The 14,620-nt window shown below is 40.1% G+C and overlaps 5 protein-coding genes and 1 pseudogene across 5 annotated transcripts; 2 read left to right on the top strand and 4 right to left on the bottom strand.

Moving 5' to 3' along the window:
* The first annotated feature begins 132 nt into the window (after positions 1-132).
* On the top strand, positions 133-588 carry LOC101304005 (F-box protein ORE9-like). The gene has a single exon (XM_004301007.1). It carries the CDS (start codon positions 133-135, stop codon positions 586-588), a length of 456 nt encoding a protein of 151 aa, XP_004301055.1.
* A 4,722-nt stretch (positions 589-5,310) lies between these two features.
* Positions 5,311-6,138, bottom strand: LOC101311862 (RNA polymerase II C-terminal domain phosphatase-like 1-like). The gene is made up of 4 exons (XM_004299169.1): positions 6,073-6,138; positions 5,844-5,981; positions 5,654-5,724; positions 5,311-5,456 (listed from the first exon to the last, which is right to left on the bottom strand). The coding sequence occupies exons 2-4, from the start codon at positions 5,883-5,885 to the stop codon at positions 5,417-5,419; spliced, it is 153 nt and encodes a 50-aa protein (XP_004299217.1). The 5' UTR covers positions 5,886-5,981; positions 6,073-6,138; the 3' UTR covers positions 5,311-5,416.
* Positions 6,139-6,157: 19 nt separating this feature from the next.
* On the bottom strand, positions 6,158-7,603 carry LOC101311573 (RNA polymerase II C-terminal domain phosphatase-like 1-like). Its single transcript, XM_004299168.1, has 3 exons — positions 7,584-7,603; positions 6,544-7,024; positions 6,158-6,254 (listed from the first exon to the last, which is right to left on the bottom strand). The coding sequence occupies exons 2-3, from the start codon at positions 6,844-6,846 to the stop codon at positions 6,216-6,218; spliced, it is 342 nt and encodes a 113-aa protein (XP_004299216.1). The 5' UTR covers positions 6,847-7,024; positions 7,584-7,603; the 3' UTR covers positions 6,158-6,215.
* A 587-nt stretch (positions 7,604-8,190) lies between these two features.
* LOC101303712 lies at positions 8,191-9,926 on the bottom strand (annotated as a pseudogene).
* A 163-nt stretch (positions 9,927-10,089) lies between these two features.
* LOC101311282 (hydroxyethylthiazole kinase-like) lies at positions 10,090-11,495 on the top strand. The gene is made up of 2 exons (XM_004299167.1): positions 10,090-10,565; positions 10,868-11,495. The coding sequence occupies exons 1-2, from the start codon at positions 10,131-10,133 to the stop codon at positions 11,258-11,260; spliced, it is 828 nt and encodes a 275-aa protein (XP_004299215.1). The 5' UTR covers positions 10,090-10,130; the 3' UTR covers positions 11,261-11,495.
* An 858-nt stretch (positions 11,496-12,353) lies between these two features.
* Positions 12,354-13,748, bottom strand: LOC101303428. Its single transcript, XM_004301006.1, has 2 exons — positions 12,504-13,748; positions 12,354-12,419 (listed from the first exon to the last, which is right to left on the bottom strand). Exons 1-2 carry the CDS (start codon positions 13,746-13,748, stop codon positions 12,354-12,356), a joined length of 1,311 nt encoding a protein of 436 aa, XP_004301054.1.
* Positions 13,749-14,620: the final 872 nt, after the last annotated feature.

Here is a 14,620-nt window from a genome sequence, read left to right as displayed (position 1 = left end):
CTACTACTACTACTCTCTACTCTCTCTCTCTCTCTCTCTCTCTCTCTCTCTCTCTCTCTCTCTCTCTCTCTCTCTCTCTCCCCCCGCCCCTGATTATTCCCTTCCTATCTATCACTCCCAATCCAAACCACCATGACCGCCGCAGCTCTGATCAACGACCTCCCCGAGGCGATTCTCACCACCATCATCGCCTTGCTCTCCGACACCCGTACCCGCAACTCTGTCGCCCACCGCCTCTGCCTCGCCTTCCCCTCCGTCACTTCCCTCACCGTCTACTTCCGATCCTCCTCCACCGTCGAGATCGTCTTCAGTCTCTGGCCGCGTTTGCGCCGCCTCAAGCTTGTCCGCTGGCACCAGCGCCCGCAGTCGAATCTCGGCGCCGACTTCGATCCTCTCTTCCAGCAATGCTACGCTCTCTCTGATTTGGACTTGTCGGAGTTCTACTACTGGACCGAGGACCTCCCTCCGGTTCTGGAAGCCCATCCCAACGTGGCCAGGTCACTCACTAAGCTCAATCTCCTTACGGCGTCGTTTACAGAGGGTTTCAAAGCCACCGAGATCAGATCGATCACCGTGGCGTGGAGTTGACGTGGGACTGTGCGAGGTCGAGAAAGGGTAAAAAAAGAGGGTAAAAAGATTAACAAGGGTTATTTTAGTCATTTTGGTCGAGATTGATGTCATTTTGAAAGTTTAGGGATGAAACTGATTAAAAAAAAAGATGAGATATCGTACTGATTTTAGACCTAAAGTTCAAGGGAGCAAACTGAAATTTACTCAAGAAATTTATGATTGGATGCATGTGTGATCCTAGCTATTTCCAATAGCCAACATTTTCTACATAATTGGTGGTTTATTCACTTTGTGGATGGCTTCTTCTCTCCAATATGCTCAGCTAGGAATCAACATTTTCGGCCAGGGATTTGTAACTTCTATTACATCCATATTTTTGGTTGGGGTGTTCATGTCATCATGGCTGGGTGCATCTGTTTTGGGTCTTGGTGAGTGGTTTATCAAAAAAAATGTCATTAGTCATTCGCCATATCTATAACACCTCCAAGCAGATGAGTTCTGTCGGCCATATCCCCAAATCAAAACATGAAAGCCTTCAAGGAAGTGGCCATCATATGGCAAACACGTATTGGAGAATATGCATTTGGGTTCATTACTTAATCACTTACCCTTCTAAACTAAGATGGGGGTAAGGAATTGTGCTGTGTTTATGTTCCCAACAACCAAATTGATCTCAAAACCCACATTTCACCACATAACCATGAACCTGACACCCAACATTCAATCCTCTTAAACCCACACACCCACAAAGAACACTGCCTAATATGAACTCATCCGGCGAGAACCCAATGCTGATGCATCTCAGAAAACAACCCAGATGTAATTATCAAAGAGTTGAGTCGCGCAAAATATATGTGGTCTTTGGCGGCCTCGGGTTTAGGGAATAGATTGGTTATTGGTTTTTGGGTATGTTTGAGTGAAGAAAGAAATGGATGATTGGGAAGTGGAGTATGTGATGAATTAAATTGTTGAGTGAGGGATGAGAGAGAGAATTCTGGGGTTGGGCTTCAATGGAGAGAGAGAGTCTCCTTAAAAAAAAAGATGAAAAAATAAAGAGAGAGTTAGAAAATAGGAAGAAAAATGTTAAAATATTGAAAGGATGAAAGTACCCTTAATCTGGTAGTTGTTTTAACGGAACTAACGGTTATAAATACCATTATTAGGTCGGGATAGAAACGTGGGATACCATTTTGAAGTTTATAAAAATTGAGGTACCAAAAGTTAGCTTCTTGATGAGCACATTTTATATCATATTATTATCCCTAATTTATATGTGTTAGTTATTTGTCTTTAATTAGTTGAGTTATTTAGTTTGTTTTTGTATTCTTATAGATGTTTTGTCTAAATAAATAAAATGTTAAAGTTATGGAAGCAATTTACTTATTTTCATATAGTAAGTTGAGTCTTTGTTTTAACATGAGTCTTTTTCCCTTTAATTAGATGAATAATTACAACACATGTTCTTCTCATTCTAGTAGCATGTATGCATATATGCATGTGTTAAATTGGTGGATTATTTTCTCATGCATTAAGTGTGATGTGTGAAAATATTACCATGGCATCCATTGTTGAATTCACTTTTGCTTGTTTGATTCATAGGTATATAGATGCATTGAAACAAATGGAAGAGAGTATGAAGAATTTCCAAGGACATGTACCATGAAACAAGGAGGCAAGAAGCAAGCAAACATGATTCTAGGAACTAAATCTTCAATTGTTCAAAGATTGTGTACGTATCTTCTCTTCATTCACATGAAAAATGAGAGAAGGAAGCTATGTATGGAAGCATTTATGGATGGAGACTTTAGCTATCAAGCTTGAGAAGTTTGAAAGATGAAAAATCACATTCACATGGAGATGAAGATCATTGTTGCCCTATAAATAGAGGTTGCTTCAAGTGAATAAGGGAGGAGGAGAGAGTAGAGAATTAGAGACACATTGTTGCTCTTAGTTCTTCTCTTTCTTTAGCTACTTTTTGTATGATGTTTTGTATTGTTTTAAATATGTTTTCAATTTGTACTATGTCTAGCTAATTTCCTTAACTAAGGTTAAGGAGGAAACCACATTATGAAATAAGTTTCTTTTAATTATCTACAATTCCCATAGTTATGTTATCCATGCCTATGACTCTTGCTTCAAAATGCATTAATAAAATCCTTGTTCTTTTCACCTCTAATGTCATGCATTTTTGGTAGTTTGGAAGTCAGTTTTATTAATCCATGCTTGGCTTTGTAAAATATTTAATATGAACTCCTTTGATCTCTTGTCATTCAAATGAGCTTGTTTCACATTTGATGCTTTGTAAACGTTTTGATCTTTTGTAGTTTCAATAAGTTTGTGTACATGTGATGCTTTGATGTTCATAATTAAGAAGCGAAGAAGAGTCTACTTTAGATATATTTCATGTGTGCTTCATTGTTAAATCTTGAGAAAGTAGTAGATTGATTTCTAGATTGCTACTCCTAATTCGGGAATTAGTAGATAATATTTAGAGACTTATCAAGTAATGTGGTGGAATCCGATGTCTTAGTTACTTCGTCATCAAGGTAATTTTTTATCTATTTTATTTGTCTTAGCTACTTCACCATCAACTTTCATTCAACTAGGTTAGTGTTAAATTAATTTAGATTCGATTAGTTTTTCCTATTTTTATACATTCCCTGTGGGTTCGACCTCGCTCTTGCATATCTGTGCTGCAACTGATTCGTGCGCTTGCGAGTAACATTTTAAAACACATCACTTCTCTAAAAGGTGGGACATTGTTTGGACAATTTTCCCTATACTAAATTTAATGAGGTTTATAGAAACTAGTAATGTTTTTTGTGTAACAAAAAGAAGGTACATTCAAGAAATGAATGATTATTTTGTTAATTTGTTCAATCACTCTGTACCAATATTGTTAAAGAGGAAGTTATATTTAATTTTATATTTTTTGTTACAATGGCAATAAAATATATTGTGATTGTAAACAAATGAATCAAACATTGTAAAATGGATTATGATTGTAAACAAGTGGAATCAAGCGATGAGAAGGTTTCCGTACTTTGCGAAACAACCTTGCCAAGCGAAACCTTGGTTTCGTGATGGCAACGGTGAGCTTCAAGCTATCTAAGTATAGGAAAGATTACAGTGATTGGAGAAACGATATTTTTCTTCTCTAACGACGTTCAGATCTCGACTAAGATTCTCAAAAGCTTCACTTGAGTTTTCTCTCTGTTGAGGGTGGTCCAATCATTTTCAGGAAAATAAATTTGTAAACCTACACAACCCTAGATTAAGAGGACTACCCTAACTTTTTTCCCCCTAATACGCATTGTTGTACGACAGCTAGGGCATGTACAAGTGACAAACCATAGGTAGTTTACTTGCTGCAACCGTCAAGATCAGAGCCTAAAACCACCTAACAAATATGATGGCCACCCATGATAGTCAGCCCATTCGTTCACTAAAACGTCAACACCCGATCTAGCTCCAAACAATCATAGCTCTTACAAACGTAAAGCCATCTATGCTGGCATGTACTATGCTTGTTGATAACAAAGGAATGCCGTTGAAGAAAATGATCGACGCATCCGTTCAGAAAGGAAACTCCAATGAGCCCACATGGACCAACCTGATCACCGTTGCCTCACCCCATGCCTTTGCCGAACTCGAAAAACCATGAGGATTTGAACTTGGAGCAAAGCACTAAGTCCTCTCCGCGCGGTGATGTACTTGTCGATCTACTAAAACAAGGCACGCCTTGTTGATCTACATATTCTATTGTGCTGGTCTGTAAGATTTTCGTTATGTCTTCTAAGAATTAATTTTGACGCTACGTTTTTATCTTATTCTTATTCATATATTTGAGTTGTTCATTTTCAAGCTTCTTGTATAAATCTATTTATTAAATCCTCCACACGATTTTATAAATTTATATATAGGCAGAGGCCGAGTGAGTCATAGCCTCCCTCGTATGCCCCGACCCTTCCTAATTGATCGAGCACATAATACATGAATTTCAACAATGAAATGAAATCACTTTATTCTCATACATGTAATAACATGCATATGTGTGTGTCTATATATATATAGACCGCTCATAAAGTGCGGACGTCGCCGATTTCTCCACTTTCAGGCGTCGACGACGAAGCTGCAGACACTTGCCGGATGAACACCAGAGGCATCCCAGTTGGCGTTACCATGAAGAAGAAAACCAAGGAGATCGGGATTGAAGGTCTGGGCAACAACCTCACCCAGAACTTCAAGATCGATCAAGGTTGGCTACAAATTTGTAGCCGGCGAGTCCACCGGCAAGAAGAAGCTCCGTATCAAGGTTTTGTGTGTGTGTGTGTTGGGTGTGTGTGGGATTTCAAAGCTGTACATTGTTTTTACTCCTTACAAATGTTATACATATTGGATGTATGTGTTTCAAAGTTGTACATTGTTTTTACTCCTTACAAATGTTATACATATTGGATGTATAATTGAACATGCCCAGACCATTTGAGTTTATAATCAAGAGACAAATATTGCACAATGGTAATTCCCTGTTTTCCTCGTATATATTAAAATAATAAATTGCACCTTGCCAAACAAAGTCGCAAAAGAATAGTGTAGTCCCCATCACGTTGGGTCGAAAATGAAACTCGTATCAGCTGCTATTATCAGGGAGGACATGGGGCCAAGATCATCTTGTTTGAATTTACAATAAACCGTAAGCTGTGCAGTCATATTGTTAATGACCTTAACATGGGCTTTACGTATTAAAAAGTGTATTCCATTGCAGCTACTTAAAGACAAGCAAACACCATTAACAACATAATGTTTCTGATGAACAAAGCCATATTGCTATCTTGTTTGAGGTTTAAAAATGGTGGATGAAACCAGCCTCTGCGTGATCGCACCTGTGGAACAGAGAATTGTACTTGGGGTGTTAAAGGAAACTAGAAAACTGCTCACATCAGGAGAAGAGATATCTTTGATCTTATGTAGTAGACAGTTATCACATTATCTGTTAAAAAACATCCAACAGAAAACCGTTATTGAACACATAAGCAGTATATGTCTTCATAGGATATAATGGGTTCTATCATTTTCTTACCTAAAACTTCCACCTCTGACGCTGCAGGCAACATTTCTTGCAACACATAAGACAGGGACGGCATTATTTGCCTGTAGCATTACAATGAAATCAAGATTAGGAAATAAAAATGCCCATGTAGATTATTTGCGATAGATGTCATAGAACAGAACAGTTTCAAAGGGCTATAGCCAAATGCAAAGACATTTACTTCAGCTTGAGGAGAACAGTAAGGAGCAATGAGGAACAACATTCACCCGAGGTTGATCTCTGGCATGCCACACTTTCAAGCGATCATCAATCACACTAAAGATTTCTTGGAAGACACTGAACAATGACTTCGTTAAACCTAAAAACAGATGAAAATTAATTATATTTGGCAGGGAAAGGGACAAGCTTTTTTAATTATGTAACAAAAATTAGAAATGAATGACATTTACCACACTTGACACAAATGATGCGGCCGGGTAATCAATTTTGATTCTGGATCAAGAAGATTCCACATTCTAAAGCAGAATCCCTTTCAGCCATTGTGCAAACATAAACTTCAAAAACTTTTGAGCCTCTTGCAGTCAAGTAGCTTCTAAGATACTCCCATGCAGGTCTCCACCTCACGAGAACACTTGTATCACAAATGTAATGAACACCATAAAGTGATTAGCATATAAACCAGCATGTAATACAAAATTAGAAAAGCGTGACAAAATAAATTAAGGTGTATGCAATCCAGAGAAACAATACAGGGGGAAGCACAAAAACACGATATGAGGACAATTCAATGACAAGAAAAATCAACTATTGCATCCTTTCATGGGCTCATAACTCGCAAAGCAATAAAGAGGGACAAACAAAGCTACTAAATGTGCTCAAGTTAGAAACTTCAAACTACAGTGAAAGTGATAATTGTGTACCTGCGGATTAATGTGAGTTGAGATAATATTCTTCTCCTGTAACCGTATAAGTGGCCAGATGATAGGTTGATGGTTGTGAGACAAGGCTGGAACAACCTCAGACTGAGTTTTGATCACCCTCCCATTTTCAACAACTCGATCATTTTCAGCATACTGCTTCATTATAAACTTGTCATCTTGATACCGCTTGATCTTTGCCTGCATACCACAGATTCTTTGAGGGTCCACCTCGCATTGTATTTTCCTCTGTAGGCCCTCAATTCGATCATGAACGCATTGTATTTGCAACAATAAGCGTTTCATCACATCAAGTACAATGCCAAGACCATGCTAGGTTCACCATGCAAAGGCAAGAACTGTATAGTCCAGATGATACATTGAATCCCCAAAAACGTGGATGCTGTTTGTGATTATTCCTCAAATACATGGCAACCAAATACAGCTCCCCCCCCCAACACAGGGTCATAATTGCAGTCTTCAGCTACAATATGCAATCAATGTCAGGGTTTGCGAAAAACAACCACCCACAGGATTGAAACTTGATTTAATAAGGGTAAATTTACTGAGAACAATATCACGTCTCATTAAAGAATGGCATTACTGATAGTATGAAGAGAGTACCGATGCCAGTACAAGTCAATTAGCACATCATGTCCATGATAAAAGCCATAAATCACTGACATGCTTAAGTTCCATAAAGGAAAAGAGTACTAAACACTCGTATATAATTCAAGAAATCTATTCTCAGCATATACTGCAGCAACAACAAAAGAATATCCAGTACCCTAATTTACACATCTATGCAATCTATTCTTATGAATGTTATGTAGCTAGCTTGTTTCTTATGAAATAGATTCCTATTAGAATATAAGGTATCCTGAGGATTGCTTTTTCCTCTTTGAAGCTTATTGCATCCTAAAGGCAATGCAGTTGGCTAAATGCCAGTCGGAACATCATGTGTCCCTGATTCGCAAAATTCTGAGGGAACATATATTTTTAAATTTTATATCATTGAAGGATCTGCATTGCAATGTACATACCACATCAGAGTATCAGACCATCAAATATCAGGAGAATTTACGCAATGCTTCAAGGTGAATACTGCAAGGATTACTTCTCCTGTCCTGAAGCTCCTCAGGCAAGAGTGTTCCTCACAAAATTCTTGAGCTCTAGTACTGTCCTCACCACCTGCAATTTGCACAAAGGGGGCGGCATCAGAGATGATTTCTGTACACTTGAAAAGGATGTCCCATGCATTTACTAACAGTAAAATTTATGCACATTGAATATTAACGCAAGTAATAGTAAAGTTACCTTTTTATTTACTAGTAGAGTAGTAGTGATCTCATTCTGGATCTTCAATTGGGAACTATGAACTGGCGCCTCTCTATATTCGGTTCCTCAGATCAGCTTGATCATGATTTGGTTTCATCCTTCTAGCTGAGAGTTTACAATAGACAATCGGTAATTGTCAATCCACAGATGAAGTCATGATATTGCAATTGATGTCCTGCACTTCACCTAACAGCCTGCAATGCATTTGTGCTCCTTGATCGAGCATTGGAAGAATGCAACAAACCCTCTTTATAGTGTCTTATTTGCAAGAAAGACAGTTGAATTCCTCTAACCAAACTCACACGTCAGTGATCACCAAGCATTCCATGAATAAGAACCATCTTCGAAATGGTGGAAGCGAAGCTTATCCCGAACAATAATCTCTCTTTCAGTAACAACTGATATAAACTTAATAGCTGAATGGCAGTCCTCACACATTGGGAGGTTCTTTACAATCCAAATGGCCTCACCATCCTTCATTTTCATTAGCCCATATGCAATTGCAAGCTTCTCACTGATATCTAAGGGTAAATCCCTCTCTTCTTCTTCCACTTCATGCATCACTGACTCCGGTACCGGTGTATATCCTGCTTCATTGCATCGCAGCATCAATTCATCTAAAACTGATATATTTCATTTGTCTCCGCATGGGACTTGTCGCCCATGCTATACAAATAGGTTTACTGATTCACATGTATAGTACTATAGCCAACTCCCTTTCTCAACCTTCTTTCTTTCATCATGTTTCTAACCTTCTCCACTCTGTCCATCCTACCTGCCAATGCATATATGTTTGATAGATTCACATAATGGCCTGGATTTTCAGGCTCAACCTCCAAAAGATGCTCAGCAACTGTTACTCCAAGATCAGTATTCTTATGCATCTTGCAAGCCCCAAGCATGGCAGTCCAAATAGGCGGAGCTGCCTCTTCCGGACTAAGCTCTTTGATGAACTGATATGCTTCATCAAGAAGCCCAGAACGCCCAAGCATATCCACCAGGCAAACACGGTGCTCCACTCCGGGCACTAATCCATACTCTTGCCTCATGCTTGCATACGCCTGCCTCCCTTCCTTCACTAGCCCGGCATGAGCACAAGCCGTCAAGACTGCCACAAATGTGACGGTGTTAGGTCTAGGACCACGAGCTCTCATTTCGCCAAAGAGTTCCATAGCTTGACTACCATAACCATTGGTTGCATAACCCGAAATCATAGCAGTCCACGTAACGACATTCCTTTCATCCATACACTCGAAAACCTCTCGCGCTTTCCTCACATCCCCACATCTAGCATACATGTTAATCAGCGAAGTCCCTAGCGGCACATTAATCTCCAGACCCCTCCTAACAACCTCATCATGCACCACACACCCCAAACCATCATTCTCCAACCGAGAACACGCCGCCAAGACATTCACAAAACCAGTCGAATCCGGCTCTACACCCGACTCCCTCATCTCCTTAAACACCTCAATCGCCTCCCTCGGAAACCCGTTCTGCTCGTACCCCGAAATCATCGAATTCCAACCGACAAGAGTCCTCCCAGGCATTTCATCAAACACCTTCCGTGCAACCCGAAACTCGCCACATTTCGCATACAAGCTAACAAGAGCTGCCTGAACAAACCGTTCCGAACCGCACCCAAACCTGAACACATGTGAATGCACGCCCTGGCCGAGTTTTAAGGCCGACAGATCAGCGCAGGCCTTGATGACAGAGGTAAAGGTGTAACTGCTCGGCGGCATTGCGAAAGCGAGCATGGAGCGATAGAAGGAGAGAGTGTACTGAGGGAAGCCGAATTTAGAGGAGGAATTGATAATGGAATTGAAGAGGAAGGAGTCCGGGTGAGGGACAGAGAGGAAGAGATTGTGAGCGTAGAGAATCGAGCCGGCTTCGCATGCCAGAGTGATCAGCTTGGTAAGGAGAGATCGGCTGCGGTGAGACCCAGAGGTTACAATGTGTGCGTGGACTTGCTGCAGAGCCTTCAGATTTGGACCGGCTTTGAGTAGAGCTCTGTAGGCTGGAGATTTTGGCGGCTTAGCCTCCATAAAAATTTTGGATTTGAAAAATCGTTAGAATGAGACAGTTTCAAAGTAACCGGCCTTGTAACTAAACGAGTGATATCTGCTAACGGAAGTTAAACGAGTAATTTAATTTACCTACATGCCCCTCGTATTGAAAGTATAGGATTGACTCATAGCGGTCATAGACTCAAAGCCAAACCATCCGAAAGCAGAGTAGCAGAGCAGAGCATGGAAGAATCAGAGGCAACCCTCTGGGCCAGGAAGTCGTGGGACCTACTGTGCGCCGTCCGATCCCAGTCGCCGCTGATCCAGTGCATCACAAACTTCGTGTCAATGGATCTCATGGCCAACACTCTCTTGTCCGCCGGTGCATCACCGGCCATGCTCCACAGCCTCGAAGAAATCCCTGACTTCACGCCTCAGGTCCACGCGCTCTGCCTCAACGTCGGCACACTCTCCGCCGACTGGTTACCGGCCATGAAGCTCTCCGCCCAACTGGCAACCAAGTCCGGTAAGCCTTGGGTCCTCGACCCCGTCGCCGCCGGCGCTTCCGGTTTCCGGTTGAAGGCTTGTTTGGAACTTGTCGAGCTTAAGCCCACTGTTATACGAGGAAATGCGTCCGAGATTATCGCCCTCTCCAACGCCACCGTGGGACCCACTAAGGTACACTCAAGTTTCGATTCTACTTTGAATGTCTGATTTGGATTAAGGAAACTGTGTGTCTTTTTTACTATGTTCTTTGAATGATATCTGATATTTGAAATTAAGGTAGTCAATCCAAGGTTCTTGCTTTACCTAGTTCCATTCAGTTAATGCATTTATAAACCTTAGTGAAAGTGAACCAATATTTGGCATCAACAAAGTGGATATAGGTTGAATGTTTGGCATCATTAAAGGTTATGACTTTAGTACATAGGTTTAGTGTTTGGCTTTATGAAAGATTATAGCTTTAGTTTTGTGTTTAGGGTGTGGACAGTTCCCATGAGTCCACGGATGCAGTAGAATCGGCCAAGTCATTGGCTCGAGCCAGCGGGGCTATAGTTGCAGTTTCTGGAGCTGTGGATATTGTCACAGATGGGGAGAGGGTTGTTGGGGCGCATAATGGGGTTGCCATGATGACAAAGATTACGGCAACAGGGTGTTCTGTGACTGCTCTTGTTGCCGCCTTTGTTGCTGTTGAGAAAACACATGTACTGGAAGCTACAGCTGCGGCATTATCCCTATTTGGGATAGCGGGAGAGATAGGAATGGAAATGGCGAATGGTCCAGCAACCTTGCGGATTCACTTGATAGATTCACTCCACAGACTGGATGAAGCGTGTGTGCTTTCTCGTGTTAAAATCACCAGCTTGTCGTGAACAATGAGGAGCTGTTTATGCGGTATGTTAATTGCCATTGGATTATTATAATTTTTTTTCTATGTAGAGTTCTCATATACTGAGCCATTACATGAATGATATATAACATACACTGTACTTTGTTGGTTGTCCCTGAATCATTTAGTGGCACTATGATAGTAAATGTTGAATAGCACTTCACTGAGCATTATTTTACTTTCTCACTTTTACCTTGTGAGATTTAAAAATTTTCATATGTAATAACGATAATTTGGCTCCTGAATCATTTAGTGGCACTATGATAGTAAATGTTGAATAGCACTTCACTGAGCATTATTTTGCTTTCTGACTTTTACCTTGTGAAATTTAAACTTTTCATCTGTAATAACAAGAATTTGGCTCCTAATGTATTAAAATTTTTGAAGTAAATAACTCAGTAGACAAATTCAAGTTGTAACCTTCTATCATTATGTCTAAAACACCGGCTACCGAGTTGAACGTGTACTGGCCATTTGGTAACTACTCCAGTACCAATCAGTACACCCCCCCTCTTTTGGTCTCTCTTGTTATGTATATATCAGAATCTGAATTTTGAACGTGCAACTGTTTTTGTTAAACTCTTTCATATATGTTTGGCTTAAGATAATAAAACAAGTGTATGTGCTAAACTCTCTGCATTTTGAACTTGTAACACTGAAGAATTAGTTGAATTATGAATGGATTAGTTGAACATAGTCCTACACCCTAAATTTTGCAAATTGGTCTTCATGAACCTTGGATTGAAGAAAGAGTTATATTTTTAAAAAATAAACGTGTCAGTGTTTGTTGAACACTTGAACTCATGTATTTACGTTGTACTATATATAGAAGATCTGTTGTTCCCTCCAAAAAAATAAAAATAGTTAGTGCCTCGTTATGGTTGAGGCGTTTGGATGAATATCATAAAATTTTGCAGATGTAGAACAATAAGGTGTCAATACTTATATTACAGTTCCTTCTTAACAGTGCCAGCAGATTATGTCTAGAGTCGAGGTGTGTGGGTAGCAGCTGAACATGCTTACTAGTATCATGGATAGGATTGGTGTGATGTATGCAAGAGGCAATATCTTCCACCTCACTTGTTATATATGAAAGTATATAGGAACTCGAACCAAAAGTAAGATTTCAATCTCTGTATAACCTTCAACATGAACACATGAGCAGTAGAACGCTAGCTAATTAGCTCGAATACGTGAAAAGGGGTTTGGAACAAACAAAACCATACCAAGCGGCACATCAACACAGACTTCTTTGACTTTGTTTCTCCACCTAAACAAACAAAACGGCGTTGGTTTTCAAATTTGAATGGACGAGTAAAGTAGATTGAATTCTGAACATATTCTGGAGAATCTTTTGAAGAAATCGATATAGACTGTCTGATCAAACCCAAAACCAAAGCATGATCGCCAATGGAGTCGACCGCCATCCATCTATCATTGGAATCCCGTTTAAAAAGATGGAACACAGTTGGTTCCATGAAACTACGATCCAAGAGCAGAACGACCAGGAAAAGATCATCGACGCCTGTTTTGATTATGTAAGGAATACGGAACCAGTTCGTTGGGGTGTCTAATACTATAGACGGCGCGTCCACTTTGATTTCCAATTTTTTGACTGGAAACGAACTCATCACGAGATCCCATACTTGAACAGTAGTGTGATCCCAACACAAAGCATAAAGCTGATTCTCATAGCTCGTAATATCTCGGTATGCTCTTTGTTCATCAAGTTTTGTCCATTCATCATCTTCAGTCGTACAGAACGCCATAGAAAAACCACGCATCATCTTCTGCGTCACATATCTGTACATTACAAACACCCCAATGCTGCTGCTTCTTTTGTTGTTGCTGTTGAGAATTGGCCGTGAGGACAGAATTACTGCTTTGGTTATAAACTTTCTCCTAATATCTCCGGCTGATTTGATATCTAAACAGAACGATTGTGGTGGTGTAGTGGGATCAGGATTGGCGATTTTGATATGGATTTTAGACGAGCCATCATCATGGATATGAGCAATGTAAAGTATATCTGGGAAACTTCTGAGAGGTGGGAGTAGAAGTTGTGTACCCGATAAGGGATTAAAGAGGAGAAGCTTTGAAAAGTTCATCTTCTGCAAGACAAGGAGCCGCCAGCCTTGATAAGAAGTGAGGCAAACACTATGACCTAACTCCTCAGGCATGTTCTTTTTCAAGTTGTAAGTCTTTCCTTCAAAACTGTAAAAACAAAACCCACAGTGACCATCTTGCTGGTGAAGGAGGTGCCATGGTGGTTCTTGTGCACAAGTGAATGATGATGACCTCAGGATGAATTCGACTGCCCTTTTCCATGAAGGACCAACTGCCTTGAATCGTAGTATGGATTTTGGGGTCAGTTTTGATAAGATTGTTTCACAAGGGTCAATAGGAAGTTCGGACCAATTTGGTTTTCTACTTCTTAGTTTGGTGGACTGCAGGGTTGTTTCGTTAGCCATTGGTGAATCAATGATTTTGAAGAGGCATGCATGAAGGATGTGATGAGGCCGACTTTTTATAGAAGTAGCTAGGTTTTCCAAGATTGAGTAGTTAACATCAACATTAATAATCACACTCCAATAACGTTTAATTTACTGATATTAATTAATATTAATAGTTATTCAAAAAATAATAAGTAATATTATTTTTTTTGAAAAATAAATAATATTAATATGAGTGGTGGCAGTGGTGCTATTAACATTTTTTTGTTTTTTTTGCTATTAACACACCAATGAGACACACATATTGTAGTCAGTAGTGACGCATACAACTATAGGGGCAATACGTGCGAAAGCTTCTGCATTACGTGCGGGTCTTTTAGCAGCATGGATCCATGGTTTTTAGAAAATTTTGGTTGAAGGAGATTCTCAAATCTTAATTAATTCCATCAATGGTACATGTTTTACTCCTTGGAAGATTCAAGTTCTTGTCAAAGACATTCTCTTCCTTGCTTCTCAGATTGGTCAAGTTTCTTTCACACATGTTCACCGAGAAGCGAATTTCGTGGCTAATGCAATTGCAATGCAAAAGAAAACTGGGACATAAAATTGGATCTCAAGCTTGGAGCAGATCCCTTCCTCTTGCAACTAGTCAGGCATTTTATTTTGACTTTTTAGGTGGTGGTTGTAACAAAGGCTTTGTACTTTGAGGTTCTTTTTATATTGTCCAAAAAAAAAAAAACCTATAGGGCAGCTGCAAGAAAAACCCTAAGCGCCATAGGGCCCCAAGCCTCCACCCCGATCTTGTCCGGTGGCGCCCAGACGTTGGCAGAGGTCTTCGGCCTCCGCCACCTCGTCTAGGGTCTGCTGCCGGACGAGATCAACTAATATTT

This window comes from Fragaria vesca, linkage group LG5, assembly GCF_000184155.1.
Source record: "Fragaria vesca subsp. vesca linkage group LG5, FraVesHawaii_1.0, whole genome shotgun sequence".
Lineage (NCBI taxonomy): Eukaryota > Viridiplantae > Streptophyta > Magnoliopsida > Rosales > Rosaceae > Fragaria > Fragaria vesca.
The sequence above is the reverse complement of the archived record's forward strand: the minus strand, read 5'-3'. Positions and strand labels throughout refer to the sequence as shown.

Bases quoted from the DNA above. Each gene is read 5' to 3' on its own strand.
- LOC101303428 (XM_004301006.1), bottom strand. From the start codon at position 13,748: ATGGCTAACGAAACAACCCTGCAGTCCACCAAACTAAGAAGTAGAAAA. The intron at 12,420-12,503 runs GTATGGTTTTGT...TTCATGTTGAAG, and splicing joins CTGTGTTGATGTGCCGCTTG to GTTATACAGAGATTGAAATC.
- LOC101311573 (XM_004299168.1), bottom strand. From the start codon at position 6,846: ATGAAACGCTTATTGTTGCAAATACAATGCGTTCATGATCGAATTGAG. The intron at 6,255-6,543 runs GTACACAATTAT...TTGTGATACAAG, and splicing joins CAACTCACATTAATCCGCAG to TGTTCTCGTGAGGTGGAGAC.
- LOC101311282 (XM_004299167.1), top strand. From the start codon at position 10,131: ATGGAAGAATCAGAGGCAACCCTCTGGGCCAGGAAGTCGTGGGACCTA. The intron at 10,566-10,867 runs GTACACTCAAGT...TTTTGTGTTTAG, and splicing joins CCACCGTGGGACCCACTAAG to GGTGTGGACAGTTCCCATGA.
- LOC101311862 (XM_004299169.1), bottom strand. From the start codon at position 5,885: ATGTTGTTCCTCATTGCTCCTTACTGTTCTCCTCAAGCTGAA. The intron at 5,725-5,843 runs GTAAATGTCTTT...GTAATGCTACAG, and splicing joins ACTGTTCTCCTCAAGCTGAA to GCAAATAATGCCGTCCCTGT. The intron at 5,457-5,653 runs GTAAGAAAATGA...TCTGTTCCACAG, and splicing joins GTCAGAGGTGGAAGTTTTAG to GTGCGATCACGCAGAGGCTG.
- LOC101304005 (XM_004301007.1), top strand. From the start codon at position 133: ATGACCGCCGCAGCTCTGATCAACGACCTCCCCGAGGCGATTCTCACC.